We start from the raw sequence: 22,664 nt of genomic DNA on the forward strand, positions 1-22,664 counted from the left end.
TACCATGCATCTCCTATATGATCTTGGAGAGATTATTTGACCTCCTTGAGAAACACTTTTCTTCATTGATTAAATGAAGGTTATAGCAATACTTACTATTACTCAAAATATTAAATGATTCAAAATCGACATCTAGTAGTAAACAAGTCTCAGTAAGTAGAGCAATCTAACTGTACAAAATGTAGGAAAGAAGGGATCAAAATGCTCAGATTTTTGACTTGTGAAATGTTAAGCATAAAAGTTTATTATGAAGAGACCCTAAGAAGAGGCAGATTTCAGAAGGCAGAAAAGAAATCTAATTTGGACAAGTTGTTCTAAAAAGATATTTAGTTTATGATGAGTATGGAAAGATAAATCCAGGCTTGAGGAGAAAAGTCTAGGATAAAAGTATGTGTCATCAGGTGTTTGATTTTATCACTTCTTTAAATGGACAGACTCATAGTATCCCTGCATTGACTGTGTCTCAGGCAGAGGAGCAATGTCTGAGCCCATCAGAGTGTCATAGACTGTGCACAACATTTACCACTTCTCTCCCATGCCTTGTTACTAAGGACCTCTCTCTAACCAAAACAGTCCCTAATTCAAGGACTAGATACTTATTTCCTGTCCTGAGTGTTAACTGTCCCTGTTGATTTGCAATATCAGTCCATGTTTATTCTTATTCCCAGGACAGACCCAACCTGGCTGCAATCTCCAGAGAGTCCAGTGTCCCTGCAGCAGGTGAGTGAAGGAGGAAACACATGCAAATCCTCATATATCAGCAGAAGCCTTTGGTGGCAGGCAAACTCAATCACCTCTGCCATTTTATGCTTAATCCTGCAGGCAGTTTGAAAAGTGCTCTCCAAAGTATACACTGCCTGGTAAGTACTTTGATATTCCAATCTATTTGGCTTTTACATTACTTTTATTTTTGGGCAATCAACCACTTAGAGCTTCACATGAAGCAGAGAAACACCTCAGAAGTCACTCCTCTAGGAAAAATTGTTCTTTTCAGTGGCTATATGAATGAGCTATTCACCATTTAGGGAATTAGTCTTCAGTAGAATTTAAATTCTCCTAAGTTGTGATATTGTCCACTTCAGGTTATTCTTCTTTAGTCAACACCATACAAAAAGAAAATGAATACAGATACATATTGGAATGTGATATAAAAATAGTTTTTCCAAGAAAAAACATGGCTAGAAGTAGTTTTTTCAAGCTGTAACATCTGAAGATTCTAGTCTAATGTGGTACATATTTTTCTATATATGATAGCCATGTGAGTGTTTTGCCCTGTCAAAAGTGCTACATAAATCCAGAAACGTCAAAAACTGCGTTTCCTCCTGTGAAAATGAGATATATATATTTTGTCAACTAAACATCTCTCCCTTTCATTTCAGGGCCCTCAGTGCATCATGTCTATTATCAACACATCACAGGTTGAAGTCACCACCTTCTTTTTGGTTGGGATGCCAGGGCTGGAATATGCACACATCTGGATCTCCATCCCCATCTGCAGCGTGTATGTTGTTGCTCTTCTGGGAAACTGTACCATCCTTTTTGTCATCAAGACAGAGCCCTCCTTGCATGAGCCCATGTACTATTTCCTGTCCATGTTGGCCCTGTCTGACTGGCGTTTGTCCTTATCCTCTCTGCCTACCATGTTGAGGATCTTCTTGTTCAATGCTCCTGGAATTTCTGCCAATGCCTGCTTTGCCCAGGAATTCTTCATCCATGGATTCATGCTACTGGAGTCCTCAGTGCTCCTGATCATGTCGTTTGACCGCTTTCTAGCCATCCACAACCCCCTGAGATATAGCTCCATTCTTACCACTGTCATAGTTGCCAAAATAGTCATAGGATTGTCCTTTAAGAGCATCCTCCTGGTTCTTCCCCTCCCCTTCACTTTGAGAAGGTTGAAATATTGCCAGAAAAGCCAGTTATCCCATTCTTACTGTCTCCACCAAGATGTTATGAAGTTGTCCTGTTCTGACAACAAAATTAATGTCATCTATGGCTTTTTCGTAGCACTTTGTGGTATGGTAGACTTCATACTCATTGCTATTTCTTACTTCCTGATCCTCAAGACTGTGCTGGGAATTGCATCCCAGAAGGAGCAGCTCAAGGGCCCTCAATACTTGTGTTTCACACATCTGTGCAGTGCTCATCTTCTATCTGCCCATCATCAATCTCTCTATTATCCATCGCTTTGCCAGGCATGTGTCTCCTCTCTTCAAAGTTCTCATGGCAAATGTTCTCTTACTTGTGCCTCCATTGATGAACCCAGTTGTGTACTGTGTGAAAACTAGGCAGATTAGAGTTAGAGTTGTAGCAAAATTATGCCAGAAGCAGATATAACAGTCATGTAGAGTAAAAACCACATTGAGGGAATGTTTTGGGTAAGAGATTAAGTTGAGTTTAGGATATTCTAGTATTTGACACAGCTAATGATGAATATATTTTTGTTGATATCACCACTTTCATTTTATTTAAACTAGTTACTGATAATGGCCATGAAATCAGAAGTGGATGCTTTTCTCCACCCGAGAGCTGCATCCCATGGTCAGATCCCATATTCCCACTAATCATGGCTGTAGGCTAAACAAAGTAGCCCAAGCAGTCATACTGAAAGTCAACATCTGTAAATCTGTGCTTTTGTAAACTCCATCTTTATATTGAAAAATGTCTCATGATTTCAGGACAAATCTATGTTGTCACAGCATTGCTGCTGGTACACAGCAGGAAGCAAAGGGGCCTAGCAGACTAGCCTGTGGAAGGCACCCACCCTGGGCTCCACTGCAATGGAAAACATCTTTTTAGAGCATCAAACATCTCTTCTTTCTCTTGTTTGTGGCTTTAGCTATGTATTTATTCCCCTCTCAAAAACTAAGTGAAAATGACTGTCCCAGTATATCATCAAGCATCATTAATGATCATATGGGGTGAGCATTGGGTAATAACAAATTTATTTTATTTATTTACATTTGTACATGAGTTCTTAACTCATAAAACAATTGACCATTATAAAAATTATAAATAATTCGGCCCTGGCTGGCGTAGCTCAGTGGATTGAGCTCGGGCTGGGAACCAGGGTATCGCAGGTTCGATTCCCAGTTGGGGAACATGCCTGGGTTTCAGGCCATGGCCCCCAGCAACCGCACATTGATGTTTTTCTCTCTCTCTTTCTCCCTCCCTTCCCTCTCTAAAAATAAGTAAATAAAATCTTTTTTAAAAATTATAAATAATTCATTAAAATGTTCTGTGTGCTGCCATCACTTAACTATTTTTAAAGTAATTTTGAGCCATTAAATTGCATTGGTAGCACTTTATCATTCCATCCACTCAACATGCTTTTCTAGCTGAGATGTCCCTCAGTAAGTGCACATTGTCAGCATCATTTGTCTTCTGTCCTGCTCCTATATGTTTGATGTTACAATGCAATTACATTTGTTAAAATAAACTGTAATGAGGCTGTGAAATAGTCACATTTCGCTTCATTTCTGCAATATATATAACCCTAAAATAATGCACCTAAATAGCATTTTTTGGATACATTGTTTAATATTTTATATTCTTTTAGAAAATTAAAACCAAAAGTAACTTTTCTTATACATAAATGGAGATTCCGTAAGCCAAGTATGCTTGAAATGAAGTACACCTGTAAGAATTGTTTTTAAAATTAGGTAATCACTGACTATGCACATATTTGTTTATGAGTTCATTCACCAAATATTTATTGACACCTGTTGTGTGCCAAGACGTGCTCTCAAGAGCTGGGAAGTCAGTAGTAAAAGGCCGGAGCCCCTTTTGTGGAGATTTTCATCCAGTGGGGCTATCAGACTAAACAAGGAAATAACTGCTCAATATAAACTCAGGTACCAAAAAATGATATGAAGAAAAATAATACAGAAAAGAGGAACAGAGAATGCTGTTAGAGAGAATATTTTAGACATTGTATTAGTTTTCTATTGCTACATAATGAACCACCACAAACTTAGTGGCTTAAAGCAACACAAATGTATTATCTCACATTATCCATGGACAAGAATCAAGGCCTGTGTTCATTGGGTTCTCTGCTTAAGTCTCACAAGGTTGCACTCAAAGAGTCATCCAGGGCTGAGTCCTATACAAGGCTGGGGATCCTCTTCCAAAATCATGTGTTCATTGGCAGAATTCAGTGCCTGCAGCTATGGAACCCATGAAGGCAGAAGGACAATGTCTGTAACTACTTCTTCTCCTTTAAGGGCTACTCTGATTATGCCAAACCCACCCAGGGTAATGTCCACTCATCCAAGGGTTAGTAACCTAATTATGGAGTTAGATCTCATTAAATCACAGATTCCACCTGCACAAGGACAGTATACCGGGGGTGCAGGTCATGGGGGCCACCTTAGAATCTTACCTACTTCAGACAGAATGGGTCTGGGAAGGACTTTGCATGTTGGTTACTTTTGAGCAAAGACCTGGAAAAGAATCAGACTGAGCTCTAAAACTTGAGTAGCAGAAAATTTACAAGTACAAAGAGACTGGGTTGTTTTTTTTAAGATTTTATTTCTTCACTTTTAGAGAGGGGAGGGGAGGGAGAATGAGAGGAAAAGAAACATCCATGTGAGAGAGAAACATTGTTCAAATGTGTCCCTTGAATATGTGTCCAGCCTAGGACCAAACCCACAACCCAGGCATGTGCCCTGACTAGGAATCTAACCAGCAACCCTTCCCTTGATGGACTATGCCCAACCAATTGTGTCACACTAGTCAGGACTGGGACTGGCATTGCTGACTCACATTGTATTTCTTTTTTTAAAATGCATATGTTATTTAGTATATTTTTTTATTTATCACATTTTCCCTCATTTAACTCTTCTGTCCTGCACAGGACCACCCACCTGGATGCCCCCCAACCTTAGTTCATGTTTAAAAATCATACATGTAAATTCATTTGCTTCTACATTTCCTATACTATTCTTAACCTCCCTCTGTCCATTGTCTACCTACCATTTATGCCACTTATTTCCTATAACTTTCACCCCATTCTTCCCTCCTTTACCCCAACAATAACCCCCCATGTGATCTCCATTTCTGTCATTCTGTTTCTGTTCTAGTTGTTTGCTTAGTTTGTTTTTATTTTTGTTTTTTTTAGATTCAGTTATTGATAGTTGTAAGTTTGTTGTCACTTTATAGTTCATAGTTTTGATCTTCTTCTTTCTCTTAGATAAGTCCCTTTAACATTTCATATTATCAGGGCTTGCTGATGATGAACTCCTTTAACTTGACTTTATCTAGGGAGCACTTTATCTGCCCTCCATTCTAGATGCTACCTTTACTGGATAGAGTAATCTCAAATGTAGGTCCTTGCTTTTCATCAATTTGAATACTTCTTTCCAACCCCTTCTTGCCCGTAAGGTTTCTTTTGAGAAAGTGGCTGATAGTCTTATGGGAACTCCTTTGAAGGTAAACTGTCTTCTTTTCTCTTGCTGCTTTTAAGATTCTCTCCTTAGCTTTAACCTTCGGTAATGTTCTTATGATGTGCCTTGGTGTGTGCTTCCTTTGGTCCAACTGCTTTGGGACTCTCTGAGCTTCTTGGACTTCCTGAAAATCTATGTCCTCTGCTAGTTTGGGGAAGTTCTCTTTCATTATGTTTTCAAATAAGTTTTCAATGTCTTGATTTTCAGACTCTTCTTCTTCTGGCACCCCAGTGATTGGGGTGTTGGAATGTTTAAAGTTACCCTGGAGGTTCCTCAGCCTCTCCTCATTATTTTGAATTCTGGTTTCTTTACCCTGTTGTAATTAAATGTTTATTTCTTCCTTCTGCTCCAAACTGTTGATCTGAGCCCCGGTTTCCTTCTGTCACTGTTGGTTCCTGGTACATTTTCCTCTATTTTGCTTTTTATAGCCTTCATTTTTTCCTCTATTTCAAGACCATATTCAACCAACTCTGTGAGCATCCTGATACTAGTATTTTGAACTCTGCACCTGATAAGTTGGCTATTCCTTCATTGCTCAGTTGTAATTTTTGAGGAGCTTTGATCTGGTCTTTCATTTGGGCCATTTTTTTCTGTCATCTCAGGGTGCCTGTTACATAGTTAGGGGCAGAGCCTTAGGTATTCTACAGGGCAGGGTAACCCTGTCTCTGCCTGGTGCTGTATGTGGAGGAGTGGTCTGAGAAAAAAACAATGCCAGTTGTTAACTTCTCTGCCAGCTTTCACTCACTTGCACCACTACCCACAGGCAAATTGGGCCCTTCTGGGGCTGATTCACAGGTGGGTGGTTTTGTGTATGTTTTAGGACCCTTTGGGTCTCACCAACTAGCCCTCCTGTGAGGCTGGGAGTTTCTCCAGCTGCCTTACTCCCCCACAGGTTTTTTCATTGAACCTGTTTTCATTGAGAGGTTTTGAGGCTTTATTTCCTGACATTGGAAGTCTGGGTTGCGTGGTCCTCCCTGCTCCCCAGATGTTCCTCCCTGTTTGCCTCAGGCAAATGTGGGACCACCCACTCCACCATCCACTGCCTTGACCTTCCCTGTCCTCCAGACTCAGCCTTGCTGCAAGTCCTCTCTGACTTTCCTACCAGTCTGGATGAATGTTTCTTGTTTAACTCCATGGTTGTCAGACTTCCATAAAATTTGATTTTCTGTCATGTCTCATTGCTTTTAGTTTTTAAATGTGTTGTTGTCCTTCTTTTGATTGTGCAAGGAGGCACAGTGTATCTCCCTATCCCTCCCTATTGGCTTGAATTCTCACATTGCATTTTATTTGTCAGCACTATGATAGATACTGAACAAAGGCTTTCTAGAAATGCTGAAAACAACCAATATGTGCATTCTTATTTTACAAATGAGAAAACTGAGCTTCCCTAATGTTAGTTAACACTCTCAAGTTCATACATTCAAAATGTCCTAAGTCCATGATGTGAACCTAGGTAAGGAACAAAGATGCAGAGCAAGTTCATGGGAATCCAGCCTCTGCTATCTCACAGGGGAAACACTCAAGAGCACTCAGTGCTGTGTTTAATGCTCCACTGTCACCATTTTGAGATTCTTGATAATTTTATCTTAGATCTTGGGTTTACAAGTGAGGTCCAAGAGGACAATGGTGCATGCACATGAGCAGAAGGGATGCATAAATTATGAGCACCTGCCATTTCTTGCCAACCCACTCACATTTGGGAAGCCCCATGGCACAGAATTCCAGTGGATCCATGGTGGTGAGAGTTCAGTGGGACTCAACACAAGTACAAGATAAGCATGTCCTGTCTATGACTCAGAAAACAGGGGTGCTGACAGTCCTGAGAGGCTACACCATTTTCATGTGAACCAGATGTCTTTTGGGTGTCTTTCTCTTCTGTCAACCAGATGTCTTGAGCCACCCAAGTGACTGAGAGAGGGACAGTGACCAGGAAGGGAGTGAGAAAGCACTGAAGAGTCTGCATAGGAAACTGAGAATGTGTGAGAAGCCTAAACTAATGACTCATCTCTAATGAGCCTCCTCAAAAAGCAGCACATTATTCTAGTACAGCTTTTGGGAAATACTCCTCCTTGGAGACAACTTAACCAAGTGCAGTCTGAAATCTGGGACCAGGCTTCTGTGGGGTGATGTACCTCAATAGGGAAAATATAATGGGATGTGTGAGGATCTCACTCTAGCAAATACCACATTGGCTGCCTCCATGGCTGCCTGAAATGCCCCATGGAGTGCTATATTACAAAATGAGGTGTAGATATATGTGAGATGTATTCTGGAGAAGGATGACATATTAAACTTTTATTATTCATTTATAACTTATTGAAAAAACTAAAATTTGCTATTTAACATTCAGGGAACTAAGTCTAAAAGAACTTTTAACTCTGTACCTGGGTTCATGTAATGAAGGTTATGTCCTCATGAATTTGAGGATATATATGACCCATATATGATATAAATGTCTGCATACAAGCAAAATTTCCAGACAGTATTTAAAATTTGCAATGTAGTGGACATAATGAGACCAAAGTCAAGGTCTCCAAACATCAAAGTGGGACCCAGGTTGTATCTAGGTTGCAGATGAAGTGAGCAGAACATTCTTTATGGTAAATACAAGATATGTGAAAAGGTGGACTGGAAAATAGGATAGCAGTGTAGGGCAGAAGGACCTGGAAGAAATGTGAACTAGTTGATTATATACCAAAGAAATCAGTAAGTCCCTTACAATATATGAGAAGACAATATCAATCAAGAAAAGAACAAGGTAGTATAATGAGCAATAACCTGGATTCCACTTTACCAGTCATAGCAAATCTAGTGATCAAGAATTGGTATAAAAACAAAACACATTTGCTACTTTATATTTATTTCCAAAATATCCATTAACACTTTGGAATATTTATATTTTTAAATGACATGAACACATTATCTTCAATTAAATTGCTTTTATGCCAACACTAAACATCAGACAGGCACTTTTATACTGAAATGTATGCATTTTAATTTAAATATTCCCTGTTATTCTTTGTGTCTTTCTACGTGTAAACTAACATTGACTCTCTGAGGGTCAATTGACCCTATGAGTGAGGGCTGACAATTCCCTCACTCATAACCAACATTGAGGACACAGAAGTAGTGTCAGAATGAGACAATCACCCATGGGCAGTGCTTACCCTTATCTAGTTTACTTCAGTTTTGCATTCTTTTAGGTTGTAGTTAACAAAGTTACTTTGTGTTTATTCACCAGATAACAATTAAGAACTGAATGAGCCAGAGCCTCAAGGTAATTGAAATATATGTAAAATGTGCCCTGCCCACAAGAAAGTCTCTAAAGTCGAAGAAAAGATATCACTATGTCTGGAACATAAAGGGCACAGTGAGCAAGGAGAGGGACAAAGGTGGTAATAAATGTCCCTTTGAGGCCAGGATTACAGTGTGGTCACTATTATAAGTGACTTGTCCCACATTTTCTCTATTTTCTGTTCACTACATGGAAAAAATGTACATTATTAATTTTCCTAATGCAATTCACCAATTCTTTTCTTGGAGAGCAGTATATCGAATGCCATACCTTTAATATCAGAAAAGACACTGGATGGATCTCATGCCCCCTTCATGTATCAAGACAGATAAGCAGAGACAGGGATTAAACCTTTATGGGCGCTTAATTCAGATGGCCAGTGATCTGAAAAGACTGTGGGTTTATGCCCTAACAGACCATCTTACACTTTCTTTCCAGGCCAGCAAAAAAAGGAAGTAAGGTGAGGGGTTTTGAAATTCAGGGAAAATTAGATTTAAAAAATGTAGTATTCTCACCCTGAGCCATTAGCAGTTCCCAGGCACTGGTGTCTTCTGTCTCTCCCTGGAGCACAATGGCCCAAATGCCTTCACTTGTTCCCCAAGGGATAACCTTTAGCACTGCCCCAGGAGGTCAGCTGTCTCTCCCAGGAACCAGGATGGGCCTTATCTGTAGTTTCTGAAACAAAACTTAACATGTGCATTACTAGGCTTATAATTATTTACCTTAAAGTAGAATTCTCCAACTCTTGAGCCCCCTATCACCTTTATCATATCCTGAGGACTATGCTATAGTTTGAGTGTGAATTTTAAGGCCCCCTTGAGAGTGTCTGTGGAAATTATTCTGTTTATCACCCCCAAACAATAAGTACAATCAATTCAATATAAATTTTAACTCTGGCTCTGCTATAACTTTCAAATCCCTTTTATCTGGTTAAATTGTAAAATCTTAGATTTAGACAGCTGAAAATAGATGTTTCCTTGCTGCTCTAGTCCAGATATTCTGCTGCAAGATAACAATGAAATAAGCAGGAATAAAAGAGCATAGTTTAATTAAAAAGAAAAAAAGAGAGGAGATTTGACCTGGAGTGGTGAACACAGCATGCAATTTACAGAGGATGTCATATGGAGCTGTACAGTTGAGACCTGTACAATTTTATTGACTTAAGTCATCCCAATACATTTAATTAAAAAATAAAAGAGGAAAATTTTTTAATATATTTTATTGATTATGCTAATACAGTTGTCCCATTTCCCCCCTTCACTCCCCTCTACCCTGTACACCCTCTCCCACCCATATCCCCCCCTTTAGTCATGTCTATGTGTCATACTTATAAGTTCTTTAGCTTCTACATTTCCCATATTATTCTTACCCTCCCCCTATCTATTTTCAACCTAAAATCTATGCTACTTATTCTCTGTACCTTTTTCCTGTCTCTCCTCCTCCCACTCGCCTGTTGCTAACCCTCCATGTGATCTCCATTTCTGTGGTTCTGTTCCTGTTCTAGTTGTTTGCTTAGTTTCTTTTGGTTTTGCTTTACGTGTGGTTGTTAATAATGGTGAGTTTGCTGTCCTTTTACTATACATGTTTTTTCTTTATCTTCTTTTCTTAGATAAGTCCCTTTAGCATTTCATAAAATAAGGGCTTGGTAATGATGAGCTCCTTTAACTTGACCTGATCTGAGAAGCACTTTCTCTGCCCTTCCATTCTAAATGAAAGCTTTGCTGGATAGAGTAATCTGGGGTATAGGTGTTTGAGTTTCATCATTTGGAATACTTCTTTCCAGCCCCTTCTTGCCTGTAAGGTCTCTTTTGAGAAATCAGCACACAGTCTGATGGGAACTCCTTTGTAGCTTACTGTCCCCTTATCTCTTGCTGCTTCTGGAATTCTCTCTTTCATTTTTACCTTGGCTAATGTAATTATGATGTGCCTTAGTGTGTTTCTTCTTGGGTCCAACTTCTTTGGGGCTCTCTGATATTCTTGGATTTCCTGGAAGTCTATTTCCTTTGCCAGAATGGGGAAGTTCTCCTTTATTATTTGTTCAAATACGTGTTCAATCTGTTGCTTTCCCTCTTCAGCTTCTGGTACGCCTATAATTCGGATGTTTTAATGTTTAAAGATGTCCTGGTGGTTCCTAAGCTTCTCCTCATTTTTTTGAATTCTTATTTCTCCATTCTTTCCTGTTTGGTTGTTTTTTTTCTTTCTTCTGGTCCACTCTATTTTTTTGAGTCCCAGTTTCCTTCCCATCACTATTGGTTCTCTGTGCATCTTCCTTCATCTCTTTTATGGTAACCTGCATTTTTTTTATCTAATTTGCGCGGAAAATTAACCAACTCTGTGAGCTTCCTGATCACCAGTGTTTTGAACTGTGCATCTGATAGATTGGCTATCTCTTGGTTACTCAAAAGGATGAGTCCTGGGGAATTGATCTGTTCTTCTGTTTGAGACATGTCTCTCTCTCTTTTTTTGGGGGGGAGGGGTCTGGTTGCTCCTGTTATCGTAAGGGGAGGATCCTTAGATTTTCACCGGGGCTGGGCACCCCAGTCGCTAGATTGTGAGATTTTATGTGGGGGTGGGAGGGAACAATGGCGGTAGCTCCGCTCTCCTGGGACCCCAGTCCCCCCCACCCCCAGGATCCCAGGTTGCGCGCTCTGCCCTGGTCCACAATCACCACCTCACTGGGTCCGCCAGCTGCGATTTTGTGTGCCCCAGATACCTTACATGCTCCTGGTTGCCTTATGAGCTCAGTTTTCCCTGTTCTCCCCACACTGCGACCCCATCCCTGGCTGCTTCTCTCCGCTGCTCCTACCGCTCTGGATGAACAGGTCTATTTCAACTTCTTGGCTGTCCAACTTCCATTCAGATAAATTCTCTGTCAGTTCTTGGTGTTATTCTGCCTCCAAATTGTTGTTGTTCTAATCTTGGTTGTGCGTGGAGATACGGTGCATTCACCTATGCCTCCATCTTGCCGGAAGTCCAAGAGGAAAAATTTTGAAAGTAAAGCAAAAAGGCAAGTTTTCCTTGCACCCCACCCCCTTCTTCAAGTACCCACCTGGCCTCATCCATAGTGATCATGATATTATTGACTATATTTCATATAATCTATATCTCTGTGACTATTCTGTAACAAGCAATTTGTTTCTTCCTGAAATGCACATTTGCTAACCCTAACACATGTCATTCTACCTGCTAGTGACTAGATATATCATAATAAAAATAACAAATGTGCTAACTATCCTGTTGTAGCGTATTTTTATTGTAATGAAGCAAGTGAAATGTTTCTCCAAAGTTGGGTAACAAGCCAATTAACACATAACATCACCATCACAATCACTATGTTTTTACATACACAGTAATAAATGACATATATATATATATGATATATATATATCCTGTTGTCTCTTTCATGAGAAGAACCTGTAGAAACCTCAGAGATAAAGGAAGAGTAGATGGAGAAAACTTTTGACCATAACCAAGGGGACTGATTTTGGAGGGAAGGGGATGTAAAGTAATTGTCATCAAGTTTAAAAGAGTTTATTGCAAATGGTGCAAGGTTCAGGTTTAAGTTATTTTATTTATTTTTGGTAAATGAGCGTCCAAATGTTCTAGTGCTATTTTTTAAAAAGATTACCTTTTCTCCAATGAATTGTCTTTGATTTTGTCCAAAATCAACTGACCACATATGTATGAATGCATACATTTCTGGGTTTTCTGTTCTCTTCTATTGATCTGTTGGCCTGTTTTTATGCCAATACTGTACTGCCTTGATCACTATAGCTTTACAATAAGCTTTGAAATCAGGTAGTATAAGTCCTTTAATATCATCCTTCAAAGTTGTTTTGGATATATTTGTTTCATATAAATTTTATATTAAACTTGAATTCTACTAAGAAGAAAGAGGAGGAAGAAGATGAGGAGGAGCAGCAGGAGGGGAGGGGAAGGACAAGGAGAAGTTAGTGGGTTTTTAATTGGGGTTTTGTGGATACTAGACTTATTGGGGGATCAGTTCATAAGGTGTGTAAATGTCTAACTACTATTCTGTACACCTGATACTAATATAATATTGGATGTCCACTGTAATTAAATAAAAGAGGTTATAGTGGAGGATTATGGTAAAACTATATTATACTTCTTCTGTTTGATTAACTAAATACTAGCTCCCATTGGGAAACTTACACATATTAATGGAGGTTAACATAATATATGTTCCACATTATTTCCCAGAATTAACTAGTAGGCAGTCAGAATGCTAAAAAGAACATAGCATTCCAGTAATCCATTCAATCTCTAACTTCCCAAATATTCATTGTTCATTCTGGTTGTATGGAATATGGTTCGTATCAGGAATCAGACAGAGCTGAGGCTCCACCTTACCTCTACAGCACATTCCAATAGCTCTTAGACAGATTACTTGGAAAACATTTTCTTCATCAGTAAAATAGAGATAATGTTTGCACTTACCAGTATTCATAAGACTGAAGGATTCAAGTTCATCATCCACTAATGAATGAAACTCAGTAAATGGAACAATTTTAATTTTCAATAAAAGATGACCATCGATTGATATATGCAAAACATGGGACAGAAAACATTATGGGGTGTATTGGGGCTTGAGAAATATTAAACATAAAAATTTATTATGGTGATGGGTCCCTAAGAAAGGGGCAAATGTGGAAAGAGAGAAAATGGACTCTTATTAGGACAAGTAGATCTTAAGGGATATTTAGTTGGTGATGTCCAGGAGTAGTATCTAGAAGAATGAGTCTATGCTTCATGAGCAAAGTGTAGGCTGAAAGTGCATGTCACGGGGTCTGTCTTATAGCTCTTCCTTTGATGCACTGACTCAACTCAGAGCATCTGTGTTTTGATTCTGTCCAGGGAAGATATGTAACATGGGAGCCAAATACTCAACAGAAGTGTCAGAGATTGTGCATAACATTGACCACATCTCTCCTATACCTGGTTATTAAGGACCTTTCTTTAACCAAAGCAGTCCCTAATTTAAGGTCTAGATACTTATTTCATGTCTTTAATATTAACTCTCTCTGTGGATTTGCTATATCAGTACCTGATTTTTTTAATTCTAAGAACAGATCCAGCCTGGCTACAATCCCCAGAGAGTCTAGTCTAGTGTCCCTGTAGCAGGTGATTGCAGGACCAAAAAGGTGCAAATGATTAAATATCAGTAGCAGCTTTTGGTGGCACACAAATCCAATCTCTTTTGAGATGTCCTAGAATCCTTCACCCAGTCTCAAAAGTGCTCTACAAAATGTACACTACCTGGTAAGTACTCAGATATATTTACCTATTTGACTTTTATTTTACTTCTCTCTTTTGCCATCAACCATGAATAATTGTATGCCTCCAAAAGTCATCTTTAGGAAAATTGTTCCCTTTGGAAACTATGTAAATGGACCATTGGCCTTTTAGGGACTCAGTCTTCAGCAGCATTCAAACTTCTCTAAATTGCAAAATTGACCTTTTCAGGTTATTATTCTACTATCAACACAACACAACTGATCACAAATTCCTGGTGAGGAGAAAATGAGACATATTTTCAGTGATCCTTTCACTGACTGCCCTTACAAATGGTTTCAAAATAATGAGAATTTTTAAAAGAATATTTAAATAATTAATAATTTTCAGAAGACAGGGATAGAACTAATTGTGGTTTGATGTTGAGAAGACTACACTTCTGTCAGAGTTGCAAGAAGTAGGAAACAATTGAGTTGTGAGATTCCTTCTTTGTTTGTAGTGCTATTCTAGTAAGCATACATTCTACCCAACATCTTATTTCAGATGTGAAAAGAAGTAGTAGAGGATTCTATATTTATTGACTAGAATTTAACAATATTTTAAGGGAAAGAAAATCAAATTTATATCTGAATTCAAAAAAATATTTCTAGTTTCTCTATAGAAAACACATGGTAAAATAATTTTTCTAATCTATGATGTAAGTGGATTCTGGTCTAGACTATGATCAACTTCTCACTCATTGATAGTCACAAAAATGCTTTGTCAAAAGAAGCTGAAAATAAACCAAAACTTTCAATAATGGCTTTTTTCTACCAAATTTACAGGTATTCATATTTTACTAACTCAGGAATCTCTGTTTTATTGCAGAGCCTTCAGTGCATCATGTCCATTAGCAACACATCCCATGTTGAAGTCACCACCTTCTTTTTGGTCGGCATGCCAGGGCTGGAATATGCACACATCTGGATCTCCATCCCCATCTGCAGTGTGTATGTTGTTGCTTTTCTGGGAAACTGTACCATCCTTTTTGTCATCAAGACAGAGCCCTCCTTGCATGAACCCATGTACTATTTCCTGTCCATGTTGGCCCTGTCTGATTTGGGTTTGTCCTTATCATCTCTGCCCACCATGTTGAGGATCTTCTTGTTCAATGCTCCTGGAATTTCTGCCAATGCCTGCTTTGCCCAGGAATTCTTCATCCATGGATTCACAGTACTGGAGTCCTCAGTGCTCCTGATCATGTCATTTGACCGCTTTCTAGCCATCCACAACCCCCTGAGATATAGCTCCATTCTTACTACTGTCAGAGTTGCCAAAATAGGAATAGTGTTGTCCTTTAGGAGCATCCTCCTGGTTCTCCCCTTCCCCTTTACTTTGAGAAGGTTGAAATATTGCCAGAAAAGCCAGTTATCCCATTCTTACTGTCTCCACCAAGATGTTATGAAGTTGGCCTGTTCTGACAACAAAATTAATGTCATCTATGGCTTTTTTGTAGCACTTTGTGGTATGGTAGACTTCATACTCATTGCTATTTCTTACTTCCTGATCCTCAAGACTGTGCTGGGAATTGCATCCCAGAAGGAGCAGCTCAAGGCCCTCAATACTTGTGTTTCACACATCTGTGCAGTTCTCATCTTCTATCTGCCCATCATCAATCTTTCTATTATCCATCGCTTTGCCCGGCATGTCTCTCCTCTCTTCAAAGTTCTCATGGCAAATGTTCTCTTACTTGTGCCTCCACTGATGAACCCAATTGTGTACTGTGTGAAAACTAGACAGATTAGAGTCAGAGTTGTATCTAAGTTATGTCAGAAGTAGGTATAAACTGATGTATAATAAGATACAAAGTGACAGGTTGTCTTAGTGAAGATTTCAATGTGGTTTCAATGAACCTAATATTTGATAGAAAAGACTCATTAATATTATTTTTGTCATTATTATCAGATTTATTTCATTCACAAGTAATACTGAGCAAGATATAGATAGAAAGGGTAACAAGCAGTATATATCTTGAGTCCTCTCCTTAAAGGGGTATAGGGAAAAGTCAGTTGTCTGGATAAAAATAATTGTTTTATAATGTGTCTATGATAAGAGCAAAAAATGGTAATGTATATTCTGCTTACAGAAGTGGCTTCCTCATTCTTCAGGTGAATTCCATCTCTATGTATTCCATCTTCTCAATATCTTAATTCAGCCACCCTAGTACACAGAGTGGGGAAAGATAGGTTTACAGGTGTATATATGCAAAACGCAGTTCATTCTTACACTTTATTTTTATTATTAATTATTATTTATTGTATTACTTTCCATCCTGACTGTAAACCTGTTTTTGCCCCACCTGTGTGTCATCAGCACTTCTCAAGTCAAATATTTCTGTTACCTCGTAAGTTTCTACATATCTGCTCTTGCTACTTTCTAATTATGCCAGGCAAGAGTTGTGTCTTCAAAATGAAAATTAGATGAAATGATGTCTCTTGCACATAGAACTCTTTATTTTTTCAGAATAAAACTAAAGCAATGAAGGACATACTATAAAACCATACACTGAGTGGATATTCTCTACATCATCAACATAATTAATTAGTAAATTCCACCCCCTTTGACCTTTGTGTATTTGGGGAATTCATAGATCTCTTTGCAACTGCAATGCAGGTTTTATTCAGACTGCTGGAGTCAGGGAGAGAAACTTCAATATACAACCGAGCTCAGCTCCTTTGAAACAATAGTGAGAAACTAAATGCTAGGGCATTTGGAAGGAAAAGTATTGAAAGACATTAGAGTAAGGAGTGATTTGCTCACCTGTGTTTAAGAGTGCTTATTGAAGTTAGGCTTCTACCTTCTCACAGAGACTAGGAAACAGGGTCCATATCATTCATGATGATTGAACTTTAAAGGGATGGTTCCCAGGTCCTTGAGAAAGGCATTTCTGAGAGTATAGAAGTCACTTCTCAAAGAGACAGACAAAGGATTTGCAATTGCAAAGTTTCTAAAGAAAAGGCAGAACAGGGGCCAATAGTTAGGTCTGGGCTGAGATAATCGGTAAATTCTTTTAGGAAGGCTGACCTTTCTCAAGCACACATTTTAAGAGAACTAGGCATCCTTATGCAGAGATACAGCTTTGAGTTGATAGGAGCCATGCTGGTATTTGGTGAAGACAGAGCTTTTGTCACTCTTCATATTGACTTCCCCTTATGTGTCTCTGTGTCCAAATTCCTTTCCTTATCCAGATAACAATCACGTTGGATTAGGACCCATTCTAATGACTTCATTTTACCTTATTTACTGCCCTATCTCCAAATATGGTCACATTCTCAAGAGCTGAAAGTTAAGACTTAAATATATATGAATTTGGGAGAAGGAAACAATTAAGATCATGACAATATGCTTTCCATCTTCTCCTTTATTAAATAATATTCAATGTGTTTATTTGAAAATCAAAATATTCATTTATTAGACATTGATTGGTTTGATAGACTCCTTGCTGGTATGTGTCCTCACATTCACATCACCATTTCCTTTTTATCAATTAAAACAAGCCATCACTGCCATGTGGCTCCTGGTCTTTAGGATAAATGGCAATAGCCCAGCTCTAAAATGTTCAACAATTCATGGAAATGCAGAGGTGGCAGTTCAGTTTGGCCAACCCATGAGAATCAACTCATAGGTAGGTTTGAATCATAGCCCAAACACAGAAAGAAATGAAAAGAAAGGAATACCGACTTGGGATTTCTGTGACACAATTTGCTGAGTGTTAGAGTTATCCCCTTACATGAGAGTACATGTTGTTTCTTGGTCTGGTTATGTGCATCCACTGAGCTTCAATGAGGCATGAGAGAAACAAATTGTGACCACTAGCTGTCTTAGTCCTCAATCTGTCCTAACTCTGTATACTTGTGATTAGGTTGAAATCTTGATAAACAATAAAGTAAAGTCATAACTTTAACCAAAGAAACTCATTTTCGAATGATGGGCTTTAAGTAATTGTAAAGGATGTTTGCATAAGTGTTATTTAATTAAAAAACACAGCCCTCCTGGATGAAGCTATGCCTTTTCACTCATTCAGTGTTTGTCAGTGGGTATCAAAATGACATCTGCTTCCATGGGCTCCTATGAAACTTGAGGCAGCAGGAAAAGCAGTGCTGTAATCAATAGGAATGCACTTTGCACTGGGTTACTACTGACCCTTGACCAACAAAATGAGGATTAATTTTTGTTTGCTAAGTAGGCAGTGTTAAAAGAAAACAAAAACAATAGTAACAAAACACTATTGCAAACAGTAGGGATTACAGATGTTTCATAAGTTTTATAATATTGAAGTTGTCAAATTCTGTCTTAGGTTTACCTATCTTAAAGCAAAGAATAAACACCATTATATAAAAATATGTATCCTTTCAACAAACAACTGGTGTCCTTTGATTAGTGCACTACTTCGTTTTGGATCATCTTTTGAAGCAGTAGTGTGAAAGCACAAAGCTTTGCATTGTATGTGTGGAGGCTAAGATGACCCACCTGGTGGAAACAGAGGACTTCAGTGGGGTAGTAACAATGTTCAGAGACTGGAAACATGTATAGCCTGATGGGAGAAAGGAAAGGGCTATTTTGACATTGGAGGGTGCTGACTTTTCTTAAGGAAGGACAAAATGATCAGATTAATGGTAAAGGAAGATAAATCTAGCACCTGGCACAAAGGCATTTTGTGACTATGCATACATATGGCCTTTTTGATGTTAATGGTGAGCACTTTCAAAGAAGGAATGCCATTTTCTTGTCCTTTCCACTAGGACCCCTATTGTTCTCTTTAACCCTCCTCTTTCAAAACCTTATTGCTATGGATGTGATTATTATTAAACTGCTTACAGGCAATCTAGACAGATACATCTAATGGAGCAAGGCATTCACTCCAGGGAAAGCAACTCAGAAACGTAAGAATAGGATCATATGCACACAGAAGTAGCAGCCCAGGAACACAGCATGATTATATTGCAGTTTATCAACTGTGAATCTTCAAAGAAGAAAAAGTATATGAGAGAGAGAGAAAGACTCAGACAAAAAGCTTTCTTCATGAAAAAGAGAAATGGAGAAAGGGATTATGAGAGCATAAGCATGTTTGGGAAAGAGTGCCAAACACAGTAAAGCTCTTCACTGATGATATTCAAAAGTTTTCTACAGAACCCTTGCAACATATGTGAGGGAAAGAGTACAGGATAGAGAACGAGGCAGCATAATGTGACTTTGCTAGATGCCCCTTCATGGAAGAAGATCAATTGTCTAGTGGTAATGTATTGTGAATGCAGAACACACATCTTAATCTCATATTTATTTTCATTTACCCTTTAACAATTGGGAAGATTAATGAGCTTTGTTTAACTACTGTGAACAAATTTCTTTCATACAATTGTTTTGTGTCAGATTAAAGCAACAGCCAGGCACTGGTTATGGTAAAATGGACATATCTTAATTTACTCCTCATGTTTTTCTACTTGTAAACTGATAGTGACTGTCTGGGGGGAATTATTCTCTGAAGAATGTAAATGTGAGAGCATGCCAGTGATTACTCTTATTTATCTTATTTCTGTTGTGCATTTTTTAGACTCTGTGTCACAAAGATAGTTTATATTTGTGTAACAAATATTTAATGATGACCAAAAGTACTGTGAGACTCATGTGACAGTGAAAGAAATATAAAATACACCCCGCCTTTACACAGATTAGTGAAGTTGGAGGAACACATGTCAAATGAATGAACCATAACTAATGAGACAAACATGCCAAGTTACCAGAAGGCATAGACCAAAGCATTTGCTGTCTTGCTGTAGGACACTGTAGAGAGTAGCAAAAAAGTTCTTTCAAAAAGTATGGTACCTAATTTAGTGTTAGAACAAAGATGGACAAGGACAAAAGAATCCATCTCATGCAGCATTTGTAGCATTTGGAAAAATAAGAGATTTGAAACAACAATTGCGTTCTGGAAATGAAAAAATATTGACTGAAATATAAAGACATGGCCTGGCCATGAAAAGAACTCTCCTCTTTGGCCAGGATTAAATTAATATTAGTATTACAGGTGATTAGTCCAATATTTTCTTCAGTTACTATTCATGAGATAGAAAATAAAACCATTATTTTCTCAAGGAGTTTAATGACTTGTTTTGTAGAAAGCAAACATTCTCTTGATTTAGTATAATACTATTATGCCTTTACCACATCAGAAAAGGTATTCTGCAGTTCTAAGCTATCACATTTAATTTCCAAGCTGTTGCCCAGTTTGAATAAAGAGAGAAAACTATCCAAAATAGTAAACATAGTTAAACAAATATAAAATATTTATGTGGTTCTTCTCTGAACTTCTCATCATTTTCTCTAAGTGCCTGATAAATGCTTAGATTTAAACAGCTAAAAATTCCTAACTGAATCCTGCTGTCATTCAAACGTTCTTCTGTAACAAGATCATAGAATGAGGTGGAATCTTGAGGGAAAACAGCAAGTTTATTGTGTTGCCTCTTGTCAATTTGTAACTTTTCATATGTAGGTTGTTCATTTCTAGTTATGAAAAGAGGCAGGTACCATGGTATTTCACGTAATTTTTCGGTAAAAGAAAGTTGTACGTTCAATTTAATTTTTAAAAGACAAAGGAAAAATTACACCTAACTAACCACTTCAATTTTTAGTTAAAAGTTAGATTTCTCTGTCTGCAATAAGAGATATGATGCTCAGATAATAGGCCTTGCAATCTCTATTTTTAGCAGAAGTGCTTTTAAAACTATTTATCACATATAACTTTATATTCAATTTATAGACTAGGTAAACTATTAAAAATAACATTTTCCCTCAGCTAACTTAGTATCCAGACTTTCTGCACAATTACTTTAATTCCACTGCCTTTTTCTGCTTATGTTATACATGTGTTTAATTTTTTTCACCTCATTCAACATAGAACAGAATAAGATTTCCTTTCTTTCCCAGGCTGATGTAGAGAGCACTTTCACCACTAGGGAGGAGAATGTGTTTTTATTTCTAATCCTTTCTCTCATCATCTCCCTTTTGTCCAGTCAATGATCTGACCCTGCGAAGACATGGATGTTCAGTTGTCACATCAACATTTCTTGAAAAAGATTGAGTTGGTATTAAGATGATTTAATAATGACAAGTCCAGTTGTACTAAGTGATATTTCTATTTTCATCCTATACAATTTCCTAACTTAGAGAGTTTTGTAATGTAAGGTAATGTACTATGGGAAATAGTGACTGAGGATTCACTCCTCCCTCCTACATGCTACAGCCAGGAAAGTTGAACAAATGAAGAAAACAAACAAATTTGAGCCCATCTATTTAAGCCATTGCAGAAAGGGTCTTCTGAGATCCACATCCTGATTCCATCACACTCCTGCAATGTCAGTCTTGAAAACCTCTGAAGTGCAAATCTCTACCTTCTGCCTCATTGGGATCCCATAATGCCCACATTTGGGTCTCCATCCCCACTGGCCTCACATACCTCATTGCAGTTCATGGGAATTGCATCATTCTCCTTTTCATGAAAACGGAGGCCTGTCTGCATGAGCCTATGTACTATTTCCTCTCCATGTTGGCCTTTTCTGATCTTGGACTGTCCATCTCCTCACTTCCAGCCATGCCGAGAATCTTCTTGTCCAATGCCACTGGAATTTCCTCTGATGCCTGCTTTGCACAAGAGCTTTTCATTCATGGATTCCCAGCTATTTCTTATTATGTCTGTGGATCACTTTATAGCCATCTACAACTCTCAGAAATACACCTCTACCCTGACCAGTGACAGAGTCATTAAAAGTGGCCTTGTATTTGCTATAAAAAGCATGTTATTGCTCTTGCCTCTTCCCTGTATCCTAAACAGGCTGATATTCTGTAAGAAAAGCCTTCTTTCTCACTCCTATTGCCTTCACCAGTATGTCATGAAGCTGGCCTGTTCTGACAACAGGGTCAATTTCACCTATGGCCTGTTTGTGGCTCTAACAGCTATGCTAGAGTTGGTGTGCATTTCTGTGCCTTACATGCTGACCTTGAAAGTTGTAGTGGGCATAGCTTCACACAAAGGCTGCCTCAAGGTCCTCGACACTTGCTGTCTGTGCTTATTTTCTATGTGCCCTTCCTGGCTTTGCCAAACACATTTCACCAGTTATAAAGGTTATCATAGGTCATATCTTCCTTTTGGTTCCCCCACTAATGAATTCCATTGTGTACTCTGTTCAGAGTCTATAAATTCAAAATCATTTCCTCACAAAGTTATGTGAGAACAAGTTTGTTGAAAAATTTCAGCCATGAGGAATGCTCAGCTCACTTGGCAATTTCTTTACAATAGTAGAGATTCAAGAGTGACAATGAAGTAAATGAGATTGAATACAAGAATATGCTGCATAGACTCAGTAAATCCATCAAAGTTCAGTTCATTAATCAATTAAGAAGCAGCAACATTCTAGGATGGATGCCTTGGGAATTAGGCTTGGAGTCATGTTAGACTTGCAATGATGTTTCCCACCCCCCACCCTGCCCTTGTTTTACCTCTACTCAACTTCTCCACCAGCTGTATACACATACCAACATCAGTTTTAGCAGCACAACTCTCATTATGATTACAGAATATTTTAATGGACTTGATATTTTAAAAATGTTCATTTTGAAATAAATAACCATGGCTCTAA

The 22,664-nt window shown here is 38.3% G+C and overlaps 1 protein-coding gene and 2 pseudogenes across 1 annotated transcript; all 3 read left to right on the forward strand.

The window, feature by feature from the left end:
• The first annotated feature begins 787 nt into the window (after nucleotides 1–787).
• Nucleotides 788–2,466, forward strand: LOC114500601 (annotated as a pseudogene).
• Nucleotides 2,467–14,853: 12,387 nt separating this feature from the next.
• LOC114500502 (olfactory receptor 51A4) lies at nucleotides 14,854–15,810 on the forward strand. Its single transcript, XM_028517210.1, has one exon. It carries the CDS (start codon nucleotides 14,875–14,877, stop codon nucleotides 15,808–15,810), a length of 936 nt encoding a protein of 311 aa, XP_028373011.1. The 5' UTR covers nucleotides 14,854–14,874.
• A 5,571-nt stretch (nucleotides 15,811–21,381) lies between these two features.
• LOC114498886 lies at nucleotides 21,382–22,224 on the forward strand (annotated as a pseudogene).
• Nucleotides 22,225–22,664: the final 440 nt, after the last annotated feature.

This window comes from Phyllostomus discolor, chromosome 6 (assembly GCF_004126475.2).
Source record: "Phyllostomus discolor isolate MPI-MPIP mPhyDis1 chromosome 6, mPhyDis1.pri.v3, whole genome shotgun sequence".
In the NCBI taxonomy this organism is placed as follows: domain Eukaryota; kingdom Metazoa; phylum Chordata; class Mammalia; order Chiroptera; family Phyllostomidae; genus Phyllostomus; species Phyllostomus discolor.